This window comes from Phalacrocorax carbo, chromosome 1 (assembly GCF_963921805.1).
Source record: "Phalacrocorax carbo chromosome 1, bPhaCar2.1, whole genome shotgun sequence".
Taxonomy (NCBI): domain Eukaryota; kingdom Metazoa; phylum Chordata; class Aves; order Suliformes; family Phalacrocoracidae; genus Phalacrocorax; species Phalacrocorax carbo.
The window spans coordinates 93,833,605-93,849,429 of NC_087513.1; the positions used below are offsets into that span (position 1 = coordinate 93,833,605).

The 15,825-nt window shown below is 40.2% G+C and overlaps 3 protein-coding genes across 11 annotated transcripts in view; 2 read left to right on the forward strand and 1 right to left on the reverse strand.

Annotated features, from left to right (window-relative positions):
• FILIP1L (filamin A interacting protein 1 like) overlaps positions 1 to 7,339 on the forward strand; it is a 215,869-nt gene extending 208,530 nt beyond the window's left edge. For 2 of the 4 annotated variants that reach the window (XM_064467274.1, XM_064467267.1), the window contains 2 exons: positions 3,506 to 3,690; positions 4,974 to 7,337. In XM_064467274.1, coding sequence (XP_064323344.1) covers positions 3,506 to 3,690; positions 4,974 to 5,064 — 276 coding nt within the window. In that variant the 3' untranslated portion in view covers positions 5,065 to 7,337. Of the gene's footprint in view, positions 1 to 3,505; positions 3,691 to 4,973 lie in introns of all 4 variants that reach the window. The other 2 variants (XM_064467250.1, XM_064467259.1) reach the window with 2 other exon arrangements.
• Positions 1 to 9,176, reverse strand: part of CMSS1 (cms1 ribosomal small subunit homolog) — a 254,267-nt gene extending 245,091 nt beyond the window's left edge. For 2 of the 5 annotated variants that reach the window (XM_064467370.1, XM_064467343.1), the window contains exon 1: positions 9,078 to 9,176. In XM_064467370.1, the coding sequence (XP_064323440.1) occupies positions 9,078 to 9,138 (61 nt within the window). In that variant the 5' untranslated portion in view covers positions 9,139 to 9,176. The remainder of the gene's footprint in view (positions 1 to 9,077) is intronic. The other 3 variants (XM_064467351.1, XM_064467378.1, XM_064467360.1) reach the window with 2 other exon arrangements.
• Positions 9,177 to 10,247: 1,071 nt separating this feature from the next.
• Positions 10,248 to 15,825, forward strand: part of TBC1D23 (TBC1 domain family member 23) — a 34,737-nt gene continuing 29,159 nt past the window's right edge. For both annotated transcript variants that reach the window (XM_064467279.1, XM_064467289.1), the window contains exon 1: positions 10,248 to 10,357. In XM_064467279.1, the coding sequence (XP_064323349.1) occupies positions 10,317 to 10,357 (41 nt within the window). In that variant the 5' untranslated portion in view covers positions 10,248 to 10,316. The remainder of the gene's footprint in view (positions 10,358 to 15,825) is intronic.

The window sequence follows — 15,825 nt, forward strand, 5'->3', positions numbered from 1 at the left end:
CAATATTTTTAGCTATTCATCTCAATATGCTTAGTAAATTATGGCTAATCTAATTCTTTTTATAGTTAGGAAACTGAGGCATGTTTTATATCATCTCTAAATTTATATCAGACATTACCATGGCTAGGAGTAGCCCACACAAATATTTTGTTCTCCATACTGTCCCTCATCTACCAGGCCATACTCTTGTCTGAAGGCAAACTGTTTCAACTCAGTACTCAAGTAAAGCCACGTAGCAGTAACAGAGTTATCCCCTCCAGCATTAACCCCTTCTTTCTTAACAAGTGCCTTTGGCAACTAAAGCAAAATGCTTTTTGGTTTAGGGTTGGGTTTTTTTCTTTTCTTCCTTTTTTCCCCTGCATACTAACAATACGGGTGCTAGAATTCAAGACTACCACGAAAATGCATGTTATTTTTTTATTCAGCATTTAATAAGTTTCAATGCCGTTTCAGTGAAAATACGGGGATGCAGTACAAAAGAAACACTTTGCTGCCGCCTAGAGGTAAAATCTTCAAGGAAACCAGAGCAAAGAAAGACACATCTTTTTCCTTCTCACTTTCAAAGCCAAACTCTTTCCTTTCTCAGTGTATTTAAAAAAAAAAAAAAAAAAAAAAAGCTATAAATTGACACTTTCTCATATTGAAAATAAAAACATGAAGTTATACACATTCAGGTCCAGGATCTAGGTATCTCGTCTTTAGTAGCGACCAACGGTTAAACGCTTACAATAAAAGTTAAGTGCCAGGCAAACAGAATAATAAACCCAGACTATAAAAGTCTACAACTTACACCTATCCACAGCTGAAATCCACATCACATCTTTGTGTTTAGCAGTCCTTGATGAACGCATGAATCAGTCTAAAATCTCTCCAAACCAATTTATATTGCTGCCTAAAAAAAGTGCCTGTCCCTTTGTATAAAAAGGGCCTGTACAAAACTACAATGAGTTTTGTAGCTCATTGACACAGGAAAATACTTTTTACTTATCTTTAACCCACCTTCAGTGGATGCCCTCTCAAGCATGTTATTAGACAGAATTCCCCTATTCACTATAATGCTAGATTTCTTCTGGTATTTTTTTCTCTTGACAATCTATTTTACCAACTTGAAAATGTTTAGTGCATGTGGTTAATCTTCATGCAGAAGCCATTCCATAACTGATGGTCTTTGCCACCTTTTTCTGCATTTTGCCATACCCTTTTGGACAAAAAGGGTTTGGACAAAACTCTGTAAAACATTCACAATATAGGCATGGTTTGGATTTACACACTAAAAAATTATCAGTTTTGTTTTCTTCTATTCTTTTCCTAGTAATTCCTAACCTGCCTGTTACCTGTTTGACAACTGCCAATTGCTGAGCATTGAAGACCCTTTACAGTGACTCCAGGATCCATGTTCTGAGTGACAATAAATGTCATATTTCCTACTGTATGCAAACTACTTATCCCCACTTCTATTACTTGTTATCTGTTAACACTTAACTGACACACATTTTATGACCTTATTACTCAACTCCATGAACTACCGTCAGCTCTTGCTTCTAATACCCTCCCTTTTATACCATATGTAGACGTACTCTCTTCCCATGCAGTTTATGAATATTTTAATATCACAGGTGTCTGTGAAGCTCAGATGGTATCTCTACTATGTAAACTGGCTACGTGCTTTCTTCCTATCCACTTGCCGTTTTTTAACTGTGAGAATTTTCCTCCTTTTTCCACAGAAACTTTGCTTTCCCAAGATTCTTTTCTTAGAGACCACTATCATACTTTTTTTTAAAAACCATGATATAATGTGGTCACGTCTATAATAGTAAGTTAAAGGCACCTACGCCCCTCCCAGAGACACCAAGACACAGCTCAACCCAGTCTACCAGAAACCACCTGAGCCTCCAAAACAACCTAGCCAGACACAAACTACCTACTCAAAATGAACCTTCCTCTGGGCTAACTCCCAAGCTATGCCTCAGAATTGTTCCAGGGACAGACCATTCCAGGCAACAGGCCATTCAAATAATTCAACCCTATTGACAACAGTTCCAGTGCCTGGGGACATTCACAGACACTGCCTAGTTCATTATTAGACAATCTGATACCATATACCTATATAACAATATCTGACTAACACATACCGAATATTATCCTCATCAAGAAGTGTGGATGTTTTCCCATCGCAAAATGAGTAACCATGTGGGTGAACAAGCTATTTCTTATTGTCATTCCTCCAGATTGATCAGTTCAACAGTTATACTTGCAAATCGTCTGTGAAGCTTTACCCTAAAAGTGGCATCACATCCCTCTAGGATCACCAGCAATTTCAGTGGCAGACTCAACACCACTTAAGGATTCAGCAATTTTCAAAATCATCTCCTTCAGAACTCTTGGAAAAATACCACATTGTTCTGGAAGATGGTTACTATTCTATCTCTCTGTTCTCAAACTTCAATTAGCCCAGGCTGATTTTTCTTTCCTTACTCACAATCCATTAAGCACATCTGTGGTGTGCAAACTTTCCCAAAATTCCTCCCTACTGAGCACATGCAATGATCTGATGTTGGCTCAACCTTATCCTTTTGAGAACTCCTGTCATATACAATTGTCTAGAGCCAAATGGCAGGCTTTTGAATTCTGATACATTTTTTTAAAATAAATACTCATTCCAGGCAGGCTTTTATGGCCACTAGGAAGTTGTTTCTCAGAACTTGCTTTATCTAGCTCATTCTTATTCATACTTAATTCACCAGAGTGTCTATGCTGTTTCCTATTGCCCTCATTTGAACACCGCTTCCATTTTATGTTTTTTTAAAAATCCTCAGTGAACATCTTTTACTCTGTTGCTTAACTATAAAAGGTATATAAAAAGCCTTGTGATGTAAAAAGCCCTTTTGATGAGTAGTGCATGTTTAACGGTAGTTTCAGATATGGTACCTTTCAAACAATCTCCTTGCCTTTACAGGTCTTCACCTTTTCGGTGCTCATTTTAACTTTTTATTTTTGTCTAGTTACTTCTTTACAATTAAATATGGCTATGATGGATTCTGGAGGGAGAGTTCTCTCTTACAAGTTCATTCATTTTGTGTACACTGTGGTAACTTTCAAAGAACGATCTCTCACAGTGAAGTATAAGCTAGGTACTGCCTGCTACTCAAGACTGGATCAAGACTTGTATCTGCATGTAGAAGTTCTCTGATTATTCACCCAGAGAAGTCACACAGTTCACTGCATCCCTCAGCCCATAGGGCTGCTGCCCTAGTCAGAGGGCTGACAGAAAACCCCTCTTAGTCTTACTCCGGATTTCAGTCCATTCAGGTTCTTTGATATTCACCAATCAAGTAGATAAGTTAAATACAAAGCTACACTCTCATTACCAAGGAGAGAAAGTTCAGACAGACAGCTCTGAGAGGAATGCATTTAGTTTTACGAAGTGGAAAAGACACTGACAAGCTAAATATACAATCCATCTCTCCTCCCTAATGCATGACTTATTTTCTCGGTTTATTTCAAGATTACTGATGCGTTCCGCCATTCAATTCCAACTCGGATCCCCAAACCAAAGCCTACAAGCACAACCAAAGTACCTGTCAAAATTCCTGCCGGACATCTCAACAAACCACTCCAAGACGGCAGTTCTGCAAAGCTACGCATTATAAGGACTGTGTCTAAAACCTGCCTTCAGAGCGGAGGGAGAAGGTAAATAATTTTCCATTATCTATGACATTAAAATGAATTTAAGCAATTTGAATCTCAACAGTAGTTGTTTCCATTGGGGAAAAGTCTGAAACCATCCACATGGTCAACACATCAATGGTCACCAATCACAGGACATAAAGAGACAGCCCAATTTTCAGGAGCCAAAGGTAACTGCATGTCTGCAGGGACCAAGCTCTGCACCCATTTTTCTGGTGTAATTCCAGGATTTGGCCCTCACAGTAGAGAAGCACACGAGATGCAAATAAGTTTCTACTAAAAATTCAGTTTTGACATGTTCCACAAATAACAATGCTAATGTTGTCTCAGTGATTTATAAAAACATACGATCAATGAAATGAAAAAGCGTTGAAGGAGGTGCTGTTTTGTTTTCATAGTTGGTCTAGTCAAGAAGTCTTTCAGTATGACTATCTTATGTTCGGTAGTAAAGACAAAATGAAGAGACATATGGAGAAATCTGCTCTTTTATAACGTACAGAACTGAAAGAAATGTCGAGCTCCTTGTTGTACTAAGCATCACTTTAAAGCATGGTTTGAAGATGAACAATTCTCTCCTCAGTGAGTTAACTAGTGTAATTATCCCCACTCACATTCACGCAGATGTTATTTTAGGAAAATAGATGCAAGAATTGAGATGGATATTGTTTGTATTAGCGGAATAAATGTTACCATTTTATTTGGACTATAGTATTTGTATTTCAGTTCACTTAAACAGTATTTTGGAACTGATCAAAATTTATGTCAAGCTTAACAGAAAGTTGTGATTTACACAGAAGTGCAACTTTCTTCTTGCATACCTCCATAATTTTGCCCTTCAACTGCTCACATACAAGTAAAATAGGTAACTGCATTCGTAACTCTTAGCGAGTTTTTTTTAACCAAACTAACCCTTTGCACAAGTAGTTCTAGTTCATCCATGAGAGAATTTGCCTTTTTCCTTTCCTTAAACCATAAATTCTTTAAAAGACTTAACATTCACTCAAAGTTTCCTTTCAGCCAACAAACAAAAAACCAAAAATTCAAAATATTATAAGAGGCTCCAGGTTTGTTGTTTTCAATTTTCTGAAAAGCAGCAACTGTTGCTCTGACAAGAAAATTTCTCTCTGTTCCACTTTAGAAAGTTAAAACTAACAAGATACTATTACTGCAAGGAACCCCCCACAGAAATCCTGTAACATCAACTAACATAAGTTACTGTTTTAGAATATAAAAATTAATTTCTTTCCCTGGTGTTAATGTCTCCCTCCTTCTTCTTCCCCTAACAGAGTGCATTCCAACAGTTTAAATGGCTCAACTGATAATTTGTGGGAAAACTCCTTTCACATAGGTGTTTCTTTAAGAACTGCCAAATCCTAATTCCTAAATAAAGCAAAAGCTGGTGGTAATCACAGTGCCATAGCCAGAAACGCAATCCTTTTGCTGAAGCAAGGCAAGATTTTTACGCATTCAGTTACCCAATTTTTTCCCCTTTTATTTCACAGCTAAAAGTTTAACTTAACCATTGAGACAGTACAAGACATTAGTACTGCTGCGTGACTATTTTTGCAAACCCACAACAGAAACCTATGCCTCCCTCGACAGCTCCACCAGAAATTCTCTAGGAGTACTTAAAAAAAAGGAAAAGTTTAAAAAGACCAGTCTAATGAAAAAATTATTTCAGCTTGTATCCTACAAGACACACTTGTGTCAAAAAGCAAAAACTGAAGAATGACTCTTCCATATTGCAAAGAAAAGGTAACTATAAAGTCCTAGGGCTCTACGTCGTGTATGCTCAGATCCAAATAAAGTACACAGAAGCACACCATTATGCGTTCTACAACTTGCAGAATGAGTACATGTAAATGTGAAGAAACACACATTTCAAAAAGCTGCTGTCAACTTGGCATGCTTATCAAAGAAATCTTCAGTACAAGAACAAGCTTCATCAGAAGGGACAGTAACTTAAGGATGAGCAAAAAAAAAAAAAAAAAAAAGGTACAAACCTCTCCATACACAGGTCTGCCAACAGATCTCAGCTCCTATCAAGCAACAAAACTCCCACTGAATGTGTGACAACAAACAGTCCACTTCTCAGTAGCTGCAAATAACATTACAAATTGATACTGCTTGGCACCCTTTATTGCCAATCCACAGAAAGAAAAGAAAAACTCTGACAAAATAAATTAATTCCTGCAATAGCATTCTTTGCTTTAGAGCCCACAAAGGACCCCACAAGTACTTTCAATCCACTTCAATAACCTTCAGTAATCTATATTATACTTCTCAACTATTTGTACTGTCGACATAGAAGAGTTTCCCTGTCTTTTGCTCCTGTCTTGGGACGACACAATTCATTTCTATGCATGAGGGACACGGCCCGCGTAGGCTCCTACTTAAGGACCTAAACAAACTGACAAACGGGGATACTACTCTTATGGGATTAAGGGAGACAAAGAAAGCATCGAGAATGAAAGGCAAGGAGTGGTAACATAAAGGGAGGAAACTGGAAGAATTTCTGAAAAACAGACGTCCATCCTCCCTCAAATTGCTTGGGAGATGTGGCATGCTGGCTACAGGCAAGATACAGACATTTACAGTGCTGCGAGGAGGGCTCTTCCTGTTCATGGAGAGAAGAGGAAAAAGTTGGGGTCTTCCACCAGTACTAAACAAATTCCTTTGTATTCCTTATCCTCTCCCTTATAGTTCTGAATGCAATACAAAAGTCATATTCAAGACCGGACATAGTTGCAACATGAACTGGAAAAGGGAGGGAAGGAAGCCCCGCACTTAAATGACCCGGGACATATGTAACACTAAACAACACTGATAAATAGACAATAATCCCTAATCCCTCTCTCCACAAATCTCCTCTGAAAGTTAAAGGTTTGCTGAAAAGGTTATTGGGCAAGAATCTTTAGTTTGTGTCATGTGACAAGGGAAATAGATGGCTAATCCCTTCAGGGTTTTTTTTGTTGAGTTTGTTTTTGGTTTTAACATCTATAAACCACCTGCAGCAGGGTAAACATTCATGTCTCAAAGTGACAGTAACTACCTTTAATCTTTAATATGGATTATAAAATAATGATTTCCAAAGATGTGGCCAAAAGCAAATTAACTTTTATATCCATATACTAGGATATATATTTTGTGTTTTCATACCCTTTAAGTGAGTCTGAACATCTTTCATACACTTCATCTTAAAAGTAGCCTCTTCTAACTACAAGTTGCTAAAATCTAAATCACTTTTGAGGGCTGAGTTATTAGGAGGAATATTCCATTGGTCAGGACTTATTCTAGAGCTAGTCTTAAAGGACTTGGCAAAAGATCAGCATTTAAAAAGTACATTTTTAATTCTTCTGCTTTGCATCTACAGCTGTGGCAGAGATGCTTTTTTTTTAATAGGTCAGCAAATGAAGTAAATTTTTTTAACAAAACTAGATGTTTCATGGAAATAAAGTTGCTCAAGTCTGTCAAAAGTGCTCGCTTAACAGGCAATTACTTTCTTGTATTGCTGCTTACATTGTAAAGCCTGATTTCCCCTTTTCACGCCAACTGATTTTAAAGCATTTTACAGTATCCATAAGACAGAATACAAACTAGCCTTTGGTTTTTACTTCTGTTGTATGTGAAAAATAGCTACACAAAATAAAAGTAACAGATGCTCTTCTTTACTGACGGCTTGTGTCAACTTAATACAACCAGCTCCACATAAAGAACCTGCCAACAAGTTCACAAAGGTGGGGATATGAACAGGAGAGTACATGGTTTGCACAACACTCACCTGTAATCATTGCTCGTAACACATTCAAAGAATGTTCTTGGAGTAAGGTGAATAGAGTGCTTTTAACACAGGGCTGGATTAGACACCTCCAGAGGTTCCTTCCCACCCAAATTATTTTATACAATTACAAAAACCTGAAGGAATTTTACGTAACTGGAAGAGTTGCAATTCACAGTCTCATCTCAAAGTTGGACGGTTTATCCATGTCAGAAGTTTATCATCCAAGTCCTGCTTTGCATCCAGTTTCTAAAGGAAAGCTGTCAATCTTATAAAAATCAGTTTACCACCCATGCCAAATGAAACCTCTGTTTGGCAGAATGTGCAGGTAGGCTCTTAAGACAATTAGGACTCCTGAAAGAAAAATTCCTAATAAAGAGCATTTAACATGGGAACTGGAACTGCTTAAGGAACCTACGTGAGACTAAAAAGAAAAACGGAATGCTCAGAAGCCTTATTAGGGCTAGTGACCCCTCTTTATGACATATATAAAATTTTTACACTGCTCCCTCTCAAAGTATTCTCCAAGTACCTTTCCACAGGAAATAAGCAACCATTGTCAAGACAATGGAAGATTTGGAGTCTTCCCAGAGGTGTAGATAATGCCCAATAACTCCCAACGCTTACCAATATTATATTTAAAAAATCAAATTAAAAATCAAATTTTTTTTAAAAAATCAATAAAATAGGGCACTGTAAAGTCTTAAAGTCATTTTAGTTGCCTAGACCTACCTAAATTTCCACATTAAATCTCAATATTACAGATGCAACCACAGGCTGTAAAGTGCTTTAAGATAAACTGAAAAAAGCCAGGTATAGGAGGCAGATATTATAATCGCCAGGAAAAGGTACAAATCAGCAATACTACCATACTCCAAAGAGCAATGGCTAGACAAAAACTGTTTAACTCCCGACCTTTTACAACAGCACATGGCAACGGTGATGTGAGACACCTCAGTGACCACACGGGTGATGCTTTTCAAGTACCACAGATATTTTTCTCTCCAAATCCTACTATGGATTTACTGTTTCCAAGGCCTTCCAGAACCGTAAGTAACCTCAGGTCGGTAACGGCAACCAACACACATTATGCAACATCTTTTCATCACAGAAACTCGGTTTGGAAGAAAACACAGTGCAAAAGCTAAATGAAGGCGGGGGACAGCTGAGCAAGCGGTTTTCTCCGTCCCCGCCCCTCAGCCCCGTTTTTTAAAACCCGATTAAACGTATTTTTTGTGAAGTGGGTTCCTGTTGTCACTTAAGTACTGATGTTTTCGTTTGACATTTCACCCTCTAACTATCCCGGGTCTGAAGGGTCAGAGATGAGACCTCACCTGGCTGCGGAAATTTTGTTTACAAACAAAAACCACCATCGGCAGCGAGCAGGGAAAAGAAAGCACAGGAAGGGGGAAAAAAAAAACAAACCACCCGAGTGAGAGGGAAAACCAGAAGTTAATTAAGACCGGGGAAGGGAAAGCTGAGGGGCTGAAGGAAGGGGGGGAAGTGGAAAAAAAAACCGAAAAGGAAGAAGGAAGGCCGGGGAGGAGGGGGCCGGCCCTGAGGAACACTGTCTCAAGCCTAGTGCGAGAAGGGAGCTCCAGGAGAGGAATACCTGGACTGCTGCCTGCCCCGGACGGAGTCTCCCACCACGGCTCCTCCAGCGTGTCCCCCATGCCGCCGCTGCCGCCACGCGGGGAGGGCGGGGCGGGGCGGGGCGGGGCGCGCGGCCCGCGCCTGGCTCCGCCCCCCGGGGCCGCGCCTGCGCACTGGCACGGCTCTCCCGGCGGAGAGGCGGGGCCGCTGAGGGGACCGGGGCGGGGTGGGTGTGACTGGGGGTGTGTGTGTGTCTTTTCCCGTTTCCAGAAGGAAAATGATGCCTCGGGAACATTTTGCAATACTTTTTCCTAAGTAATAAAAGTAGGTGCTTAAGATGCGTCAGTTTGTTTTGTTTTAGTTTTTTAAGCGAAAAGTATCGATGAAGCGGAAAAAAAGAGTAAAGGGCTTTAAAATATTACCCTCTCCTTCAAAATATTCTTCTTTTTTAACTGCCTGAATCTGGTTTAATGCTATAAGATACCTACTTTCTCGATTGAGATTACTTACATAATCTTTTCTGAGAAACAAATACATACGGGAAAACACAGCGAGCCGCCTTTGAAGGGCCGCCCGTGGCCCTTCGGGAGCCGGCTCCGCACACAGAGCAGCGAGCGCCTGTCTTTTCTCCACAGGAGCAGCCCTGCCTAAACCCTGAGCGCCTGCGTACCGCCGCACACCCCGGAGCAAGCCGACAAGTGTGAGGACGTGAATTTATCATGAGGTGGCACTGTTATTCCATGTATAAGTTACTTGAACCATTTTTCTTAACTTACATAGAAGTGTACTTGGTTTTTTTTTCCCCTTTGAGGGTGTACGCGGGTAAGGAACATGCATGATCGAGAGCTTTAGCGTTGTTCCGTCTGTAGTGTTGCCGATGAACGCTACCAGATGATTTTTAGCCCTTACGAACAGGGTTCTGCTTGGGGAGGGGAGCTGTAACCGCGGCCTCCCCCCAGTCACTACCGAGGGCCCGCTCGCTCCCCTCGCGCCCCGCTTCCCCGCAGCGAGCCCGGCGCTGCCTGAGGCGACGGCCCACCTCGCCCTCGCTCCCGCCTCTCCTCCTCACGCAGGCACACCCCATCTTCTCCCTTGCCAGGCTTCCACGCTTTGCGGCGGGCGCCCTCACTTCACGACAGTACGGGAGAGGCGGGGACGAGAGCCGGTGCGTGGTGGGGAGAGGTGTCCGGGGGTGGTGGCAAAACAAACCACCACCCGACCGCGCTTTACGGCTCGACGGGGAGGCACGTCAACAGCTATGGCGGAAGGGGAAGAGGCGACGCCGCCACCGAGCAGCTGGTAAGTTACGAGGGTGTCGGTGTCCTCCCCTCTGCAGGGAGGGCGGTGGACGAGAGAGGCCGATTCCCTACCACGCCTCCTCCTCCCGGGACCCGCCGCACTCAGGCTGTGAGGCTGAGGCTGCCCCTCGCGCGTGGGGCGGGGGCGCCCATGGCCCCGTCGCCGCCGCGGAGCCCTCGGCGGGGGCAGGGTGGCTGAAGGAGCTCCCCATGGTGGGGGCGGCACCCCTCCGGCCCCCCACCCACCTGGCAGGCCCCAGCGGGGTGGGAGGCCGGGGCGAACCTTCGGGGCAAACGCCTCCGGGCGTTCGGCAGCTCCCGTGCCCCGAAACGGGAAGCGCCGTCGTCAGAACGGGCGAGACGGGGGCCGTGCCCAGCCCGGAGCGAGGCGGTTGCTCCAGTTTAAAATGGCAGCTTTCAAATGCGGTAGGAGCTGCTGGATGTGTGCGCCTGTCTGCCTGGAGTGGAGTTGCTTTGTTCACTTCAGCTTCCCCTCTCTCTGCCTACCTGATCAAGCACAGGTGGCAACAACAGGTCCTGGCTTGTTTTCTGAATGATTTTGTTCACCGCCCTCCTCTAGTGCAGCTATTACTTATAATGGATTTTACGTTGAACCCCTAGGACAAGAATAGAGATTGTTTCTGGAGCGTGTATAGGATCATTTCGATGGTAACAGTGATGTGGCTTTAGTATTTGTTGCATGCGTATTCACTTAAGACTGCTGAGGCTTAAATGAACATTGCGTTTAAACATTGAAGCTATTCTTACTGCACCTCATGTCTATTCCTGTGTGTCTTCACTTTGTTTTTCTCTTTGAGGTTCTGCATTGCATGTGATTTCTTTCTGTGGTTCTGGGCCACAGCATTGCTCTTTGACCTTTCCACGTACACGCTTTTCAAACAATTACAGACCTCCTTTTTACAATAATTTCCAATCTGATGTTTTTGCTTCTAGGCTTTATTTTATGCGGCAGATTCCAAGTTTCTTGCTAACTATGCCTAGCCTTCTTTGCACTTATTTATCTCACTGTATAGAAGCCAGAATTGACACACATGCAGGTGTGGCTGGTACATGTTCTTTGTCTAGGTGGGTTCTGTAAACACAGCTCTTGGATAAAACAGTAAAGTATCATTTACTAGCAAATGCAAATGAATTGCTGTAGGTTTTTAGCCTTTTTTTTTTTTGCTTTTAGTTACACCTTCAAAATTTATGAAGTCCTTTCTATAGGTACAGTACTGCATAAGCATTATTTCTAAATACAGGCCTGACTGTTGGGACATATAATTACAAAGTTAAGGACAGGCTCATTGGTGGTGCAGTCTTGACACTTTGAAATATAACCCTGGATGTGGAATAAGAACCATGTTGTAATATAGCTGACTAAATATTTCAAACTTCTTTCATTACTAGTGTTGAAAGAATATTACAGTCTCACAGATCACAACATTCCTGGTTAAGAACGAAGCACAAGTGTGGTTTCCAGACATATTCAAGGTGCAGCCAGCATTTGTGTCATTCTGACTGGCAGCTTCAAAATCTAACTATAGGAAATTTGATATGCTGGTACTACTAGAAAAGGCAATCTTGACAGCAGTTGTTAGAAGAGATTTTGTAAGGCTTTATAGGAAGAGTTCAGGAGGCTTATGCTTAAATGCTACATTAATATGGCAGAATACGTCCTGTTACTAGAGCTGTACCCTGTGAATAACATAAAGTTGTATTCTTTATTGCTTGTTTAGAAAATTCACATGGCTTTTTGGTTTTGTTGTGTTTTGGTTTTTTTGTTGTGGTTTGTTTTTCTTAAAGCCAGTTTCAGTGAAATATTTCCTTTTCTGTTTCTTGATTTAAACTGTTGTCATGTATACATATCTGAATGCTGTTGAGCAGTTGTTGTTTTTCTAAGTATAATATGTATCTTTTGAATGAGCTTTTTGGTGTAAATTCCTACCTTATCATAGTTTTGAAGTATATAGGATTGTGCAATAACATTTCATGCTTAAAAAAGATCAGGGCGAAACATAAAATGATGTATATATACACCTGAACTCTGGGAACAAAACAGTCAGTGCTGGTTCCTTGTCCTCTATTCAGTTCCTTAGGGGGATTCAAAAGCAGATGTAATTTTGTGTTCAGAGACTGTGATAGCACCTTGAGTATGTAGAACCTAGACATGCTTATTAACATAAAATGCCCCTTTTTTTTTCCCCCTGTATCACCTCAATGTGCAGTGCTGGTATAAGTGATTTGGGTAGGAGACACAAACTAATGAGGAGTTAAACCCCTCAACATCTGTATTGACTGCTTGGTGTTTTGTTTAACAAAAACCAGGGAAATTTACCACTGTACAATGCAAGCTTAAAAAAAAATCCCAACACTATACACTAAGTTGTGGGGAGAAAGTTTTTGAAAGATGAGGTTGTCAGCTTTTTCTCTAGTAAATACAGGAAGTTTATCAACAGTTTTCATTCTGAAATGAGAAAATCTGTCAGATCTTGTTTATTAAATATTTCTTTTAGCTATTTGGCATATTCTCAAAAATTAATTTGAGAAATTGCCAGCAGTATTTGATGCTGGAAGACATATCTGTGTCCAAAGCTAAGAATGCTGTGAAATACGAAGGCAGGCAGACTGCTTTCAAGCTGTGCTGTAAAATCCTAAATTTTTTTTGTCTGCTTCTTTGATTATTTTAACTATAATTTTAGTCAATAAAATGCACCTAGTCAATAGAGTGTGTAGGCAGAAACAAGCTGGACTGTTTAGTTAAAATGCTTGTAATTGGAAGTTACAGGTTTTTCTTTCCTCATTTATCAAGGAAATAAATGATCTGGACTTCATTTTTCATGTTCAGGTTCTCAAACAGATAAAGATATAAACAGTTATGAATTAATTTCTAAAACCTTTTTGCAGATGTTTGTTAAATACTCAACCTTCAGAGAACTTCATCAAGTAGTATTTTTTATTTTAAGATCTATACTTTGTAAGTTAAGACCTGAACTAGCTAAATATAACTGTAAGCACAGATGGAATTGTTCCTGTGCATTTAACTTTGCATTGAAATCGTTCATCTTATGGGTCCCAAAATAGATTCCAGCTGTTTCATACAACAGGGTGACAAAACTAGTACATATATATTTTTTCTGTGCTCAGAATCTGGCTTATTAGTGCTTGTAGCCACGCTACTTTTTCTGGAAGCACACGAAGAAAAAAATCGTTTGCAGTGAAGTGCAAGGTTAACACACTCGAGGAAAAAATGCAGGTAAAAATATCAGGGAATTAATATTTTTCTCCAGAGTTCCATTGGGAGAAAAAAAGAATATTAAATGGTGTTCTGAATACAATAGATATTTTGAAGTAAATGTGAGAGATTGATTTTTGTTTCTTTGTTTTCAATAGAGAACAAACACTCCTTATTACTTCCTATTTAATATAGCTCTTGTTGAGGCTTTTTTCTGGGAGTCAAAGAATCGTAAATTAAAAGTAGGAACTAGAGTAGCTAGGTTATATAAAACCATATTTCGGGGGACAGGAAGAAGCTTTTATATGGGTAGTTTTCTGTAGAGGGAAGCGATGTTCTCCTCTGTGGGAAGGCAGAATGATGATTCTAGAAATAAATTTATATTAGCCGTTGACTTAGGAAATTTTCATGAGCACTATTCACTTGCCCAGTTTTCCTTGAAGTAAAGCTTGTTTCCAACTACTGCGTGTTATAAACCTGCATGCTATTGTGAGCTTTTTCAAGTAAAGTACTTTGCTTAAAACGTACTTTGGTTAAAATGCCTTCTTAGTAACAAAAATAATAAAAATATATTAGAATAAATTAGTGCCATCTGGCACTAACCTGGATATGTATAGGCAGCCTCATAATTGTGATGTATGTGCCTGTCTTTCTCTTTGCATGCTACGATTATCAGAAATACACAAAAACTTGCAGACTAGATGTGTGTCATGTCCTAGGAGATGACGACTTTGTAGAAACTAAAATTGATTATACTCTTGGCAAGGGTTCAGCTGGTAGCAGCCTTGCTTCTGATTTAGGGAAAACAGGAATGATTTGTAAAGATGCTTAAGAAATACTGCTTCTTACGCTGAAAGTGGTGGCGGCCTGCTAGAGCTCTGATGGGTGTGTTTCTGGAGGAGTGTAGAAGAAAATAATCAAAGAAGCTGTTCAAGCATTACGCCAACATCAGATCGGTGGTCAGAATATAGGAAGCGCTTTGGTAAGTGGTATAGTCTAAGTGGGAGTATGTGTTTTAACCCTCTTTTAGGCCACTGAGTAATACTTTTAACAGGCAGGTGTGTAGTAGTAGATTCAGTATATCTGGAAGAAGAGTGATCTTGTGAGGACTGGTAGGTGCATTTTGAACAATGAATTTGGTATGTGTAGATGATACCTGTTGGCTTCTGAAAATAAAATATTAGTATTAGAAATGTTCCCATCACAAATTAAAGCTTCAAACTTTTGAAGCCTTTCTTTCCAAAAATGCAGTTGGACTTGGAAGAAGCAGTTCAAAGGGATCTGTCTTTCCTAATAACAAATGAGCAGACATAGTGACTTTAGCAGATACATTCCAGGCACGGTAATCTACTGATTGCTTATAGTTTTCTTAATACTGTACATCTTTTCCTACGTATCTGTAGCTTATCAAAACACTTCCTACAATCTTTTCCCTGCTGTTCACAGCCCCAACACAATTTCTTCACCTCTTCGTTAGTATTTATAAGTGATTATTACCAACTACCTCAGAGCTATATATAAATAAATAAATAGTTCTTTAAAAAGTGAAGCTGAAGTCCCAACAGTTGATCAATTATTTTTTTTTTAATTGCCTCCAGCTCTCTCTCAGATCTTAATTGCTTTGGCTTTAAAAAAAAGAAACCATGTTGAATGTCTGCGAACGTCGTTACCTATTGATTATAATATGTCACTGGACTGGCATGAATTTCAGAGATCCTTCTGCAAGTATGGAGATTGACTCCAGATACGCTTATAGCAACATTGTGCTTCCTAGCTGATCTTCACTCATGAAAGACAAGGGTCCAGATTACTAGCAGTTTGTTGGAACATTCACAGTGCAGACTGAAATAAAGTAAAACACAGCCAGTGGACGTGTGTTAAAGTATCAAAATCACTTTGCAAGATAGCGTGAATAGAATACGTATTAGAAAATAATTTTTCTTAATCTTTGAGTCCTTACTTCTAGCCTATGAACAGTCTTGGGAGTTGATGGAGGGAAAAAATAGCTAATTAAATCATAAAGAGAATAACACAGTCTTCCCCCTTCACTGTTATTTCATTTACCTCAGTATGGGAGATGGGTGTGTCAGATTCTTACTTTTTAAAGAAAAATAGTGAATGTAGCATTTGTCTGTCATCTTCACAGTGTACGAAGTGCAGATGACAGTACTTATGAAGGTTTTTGCAAACAGTAATATATTATCAGACAAACAGAGGAAGCACACATTTGCCGC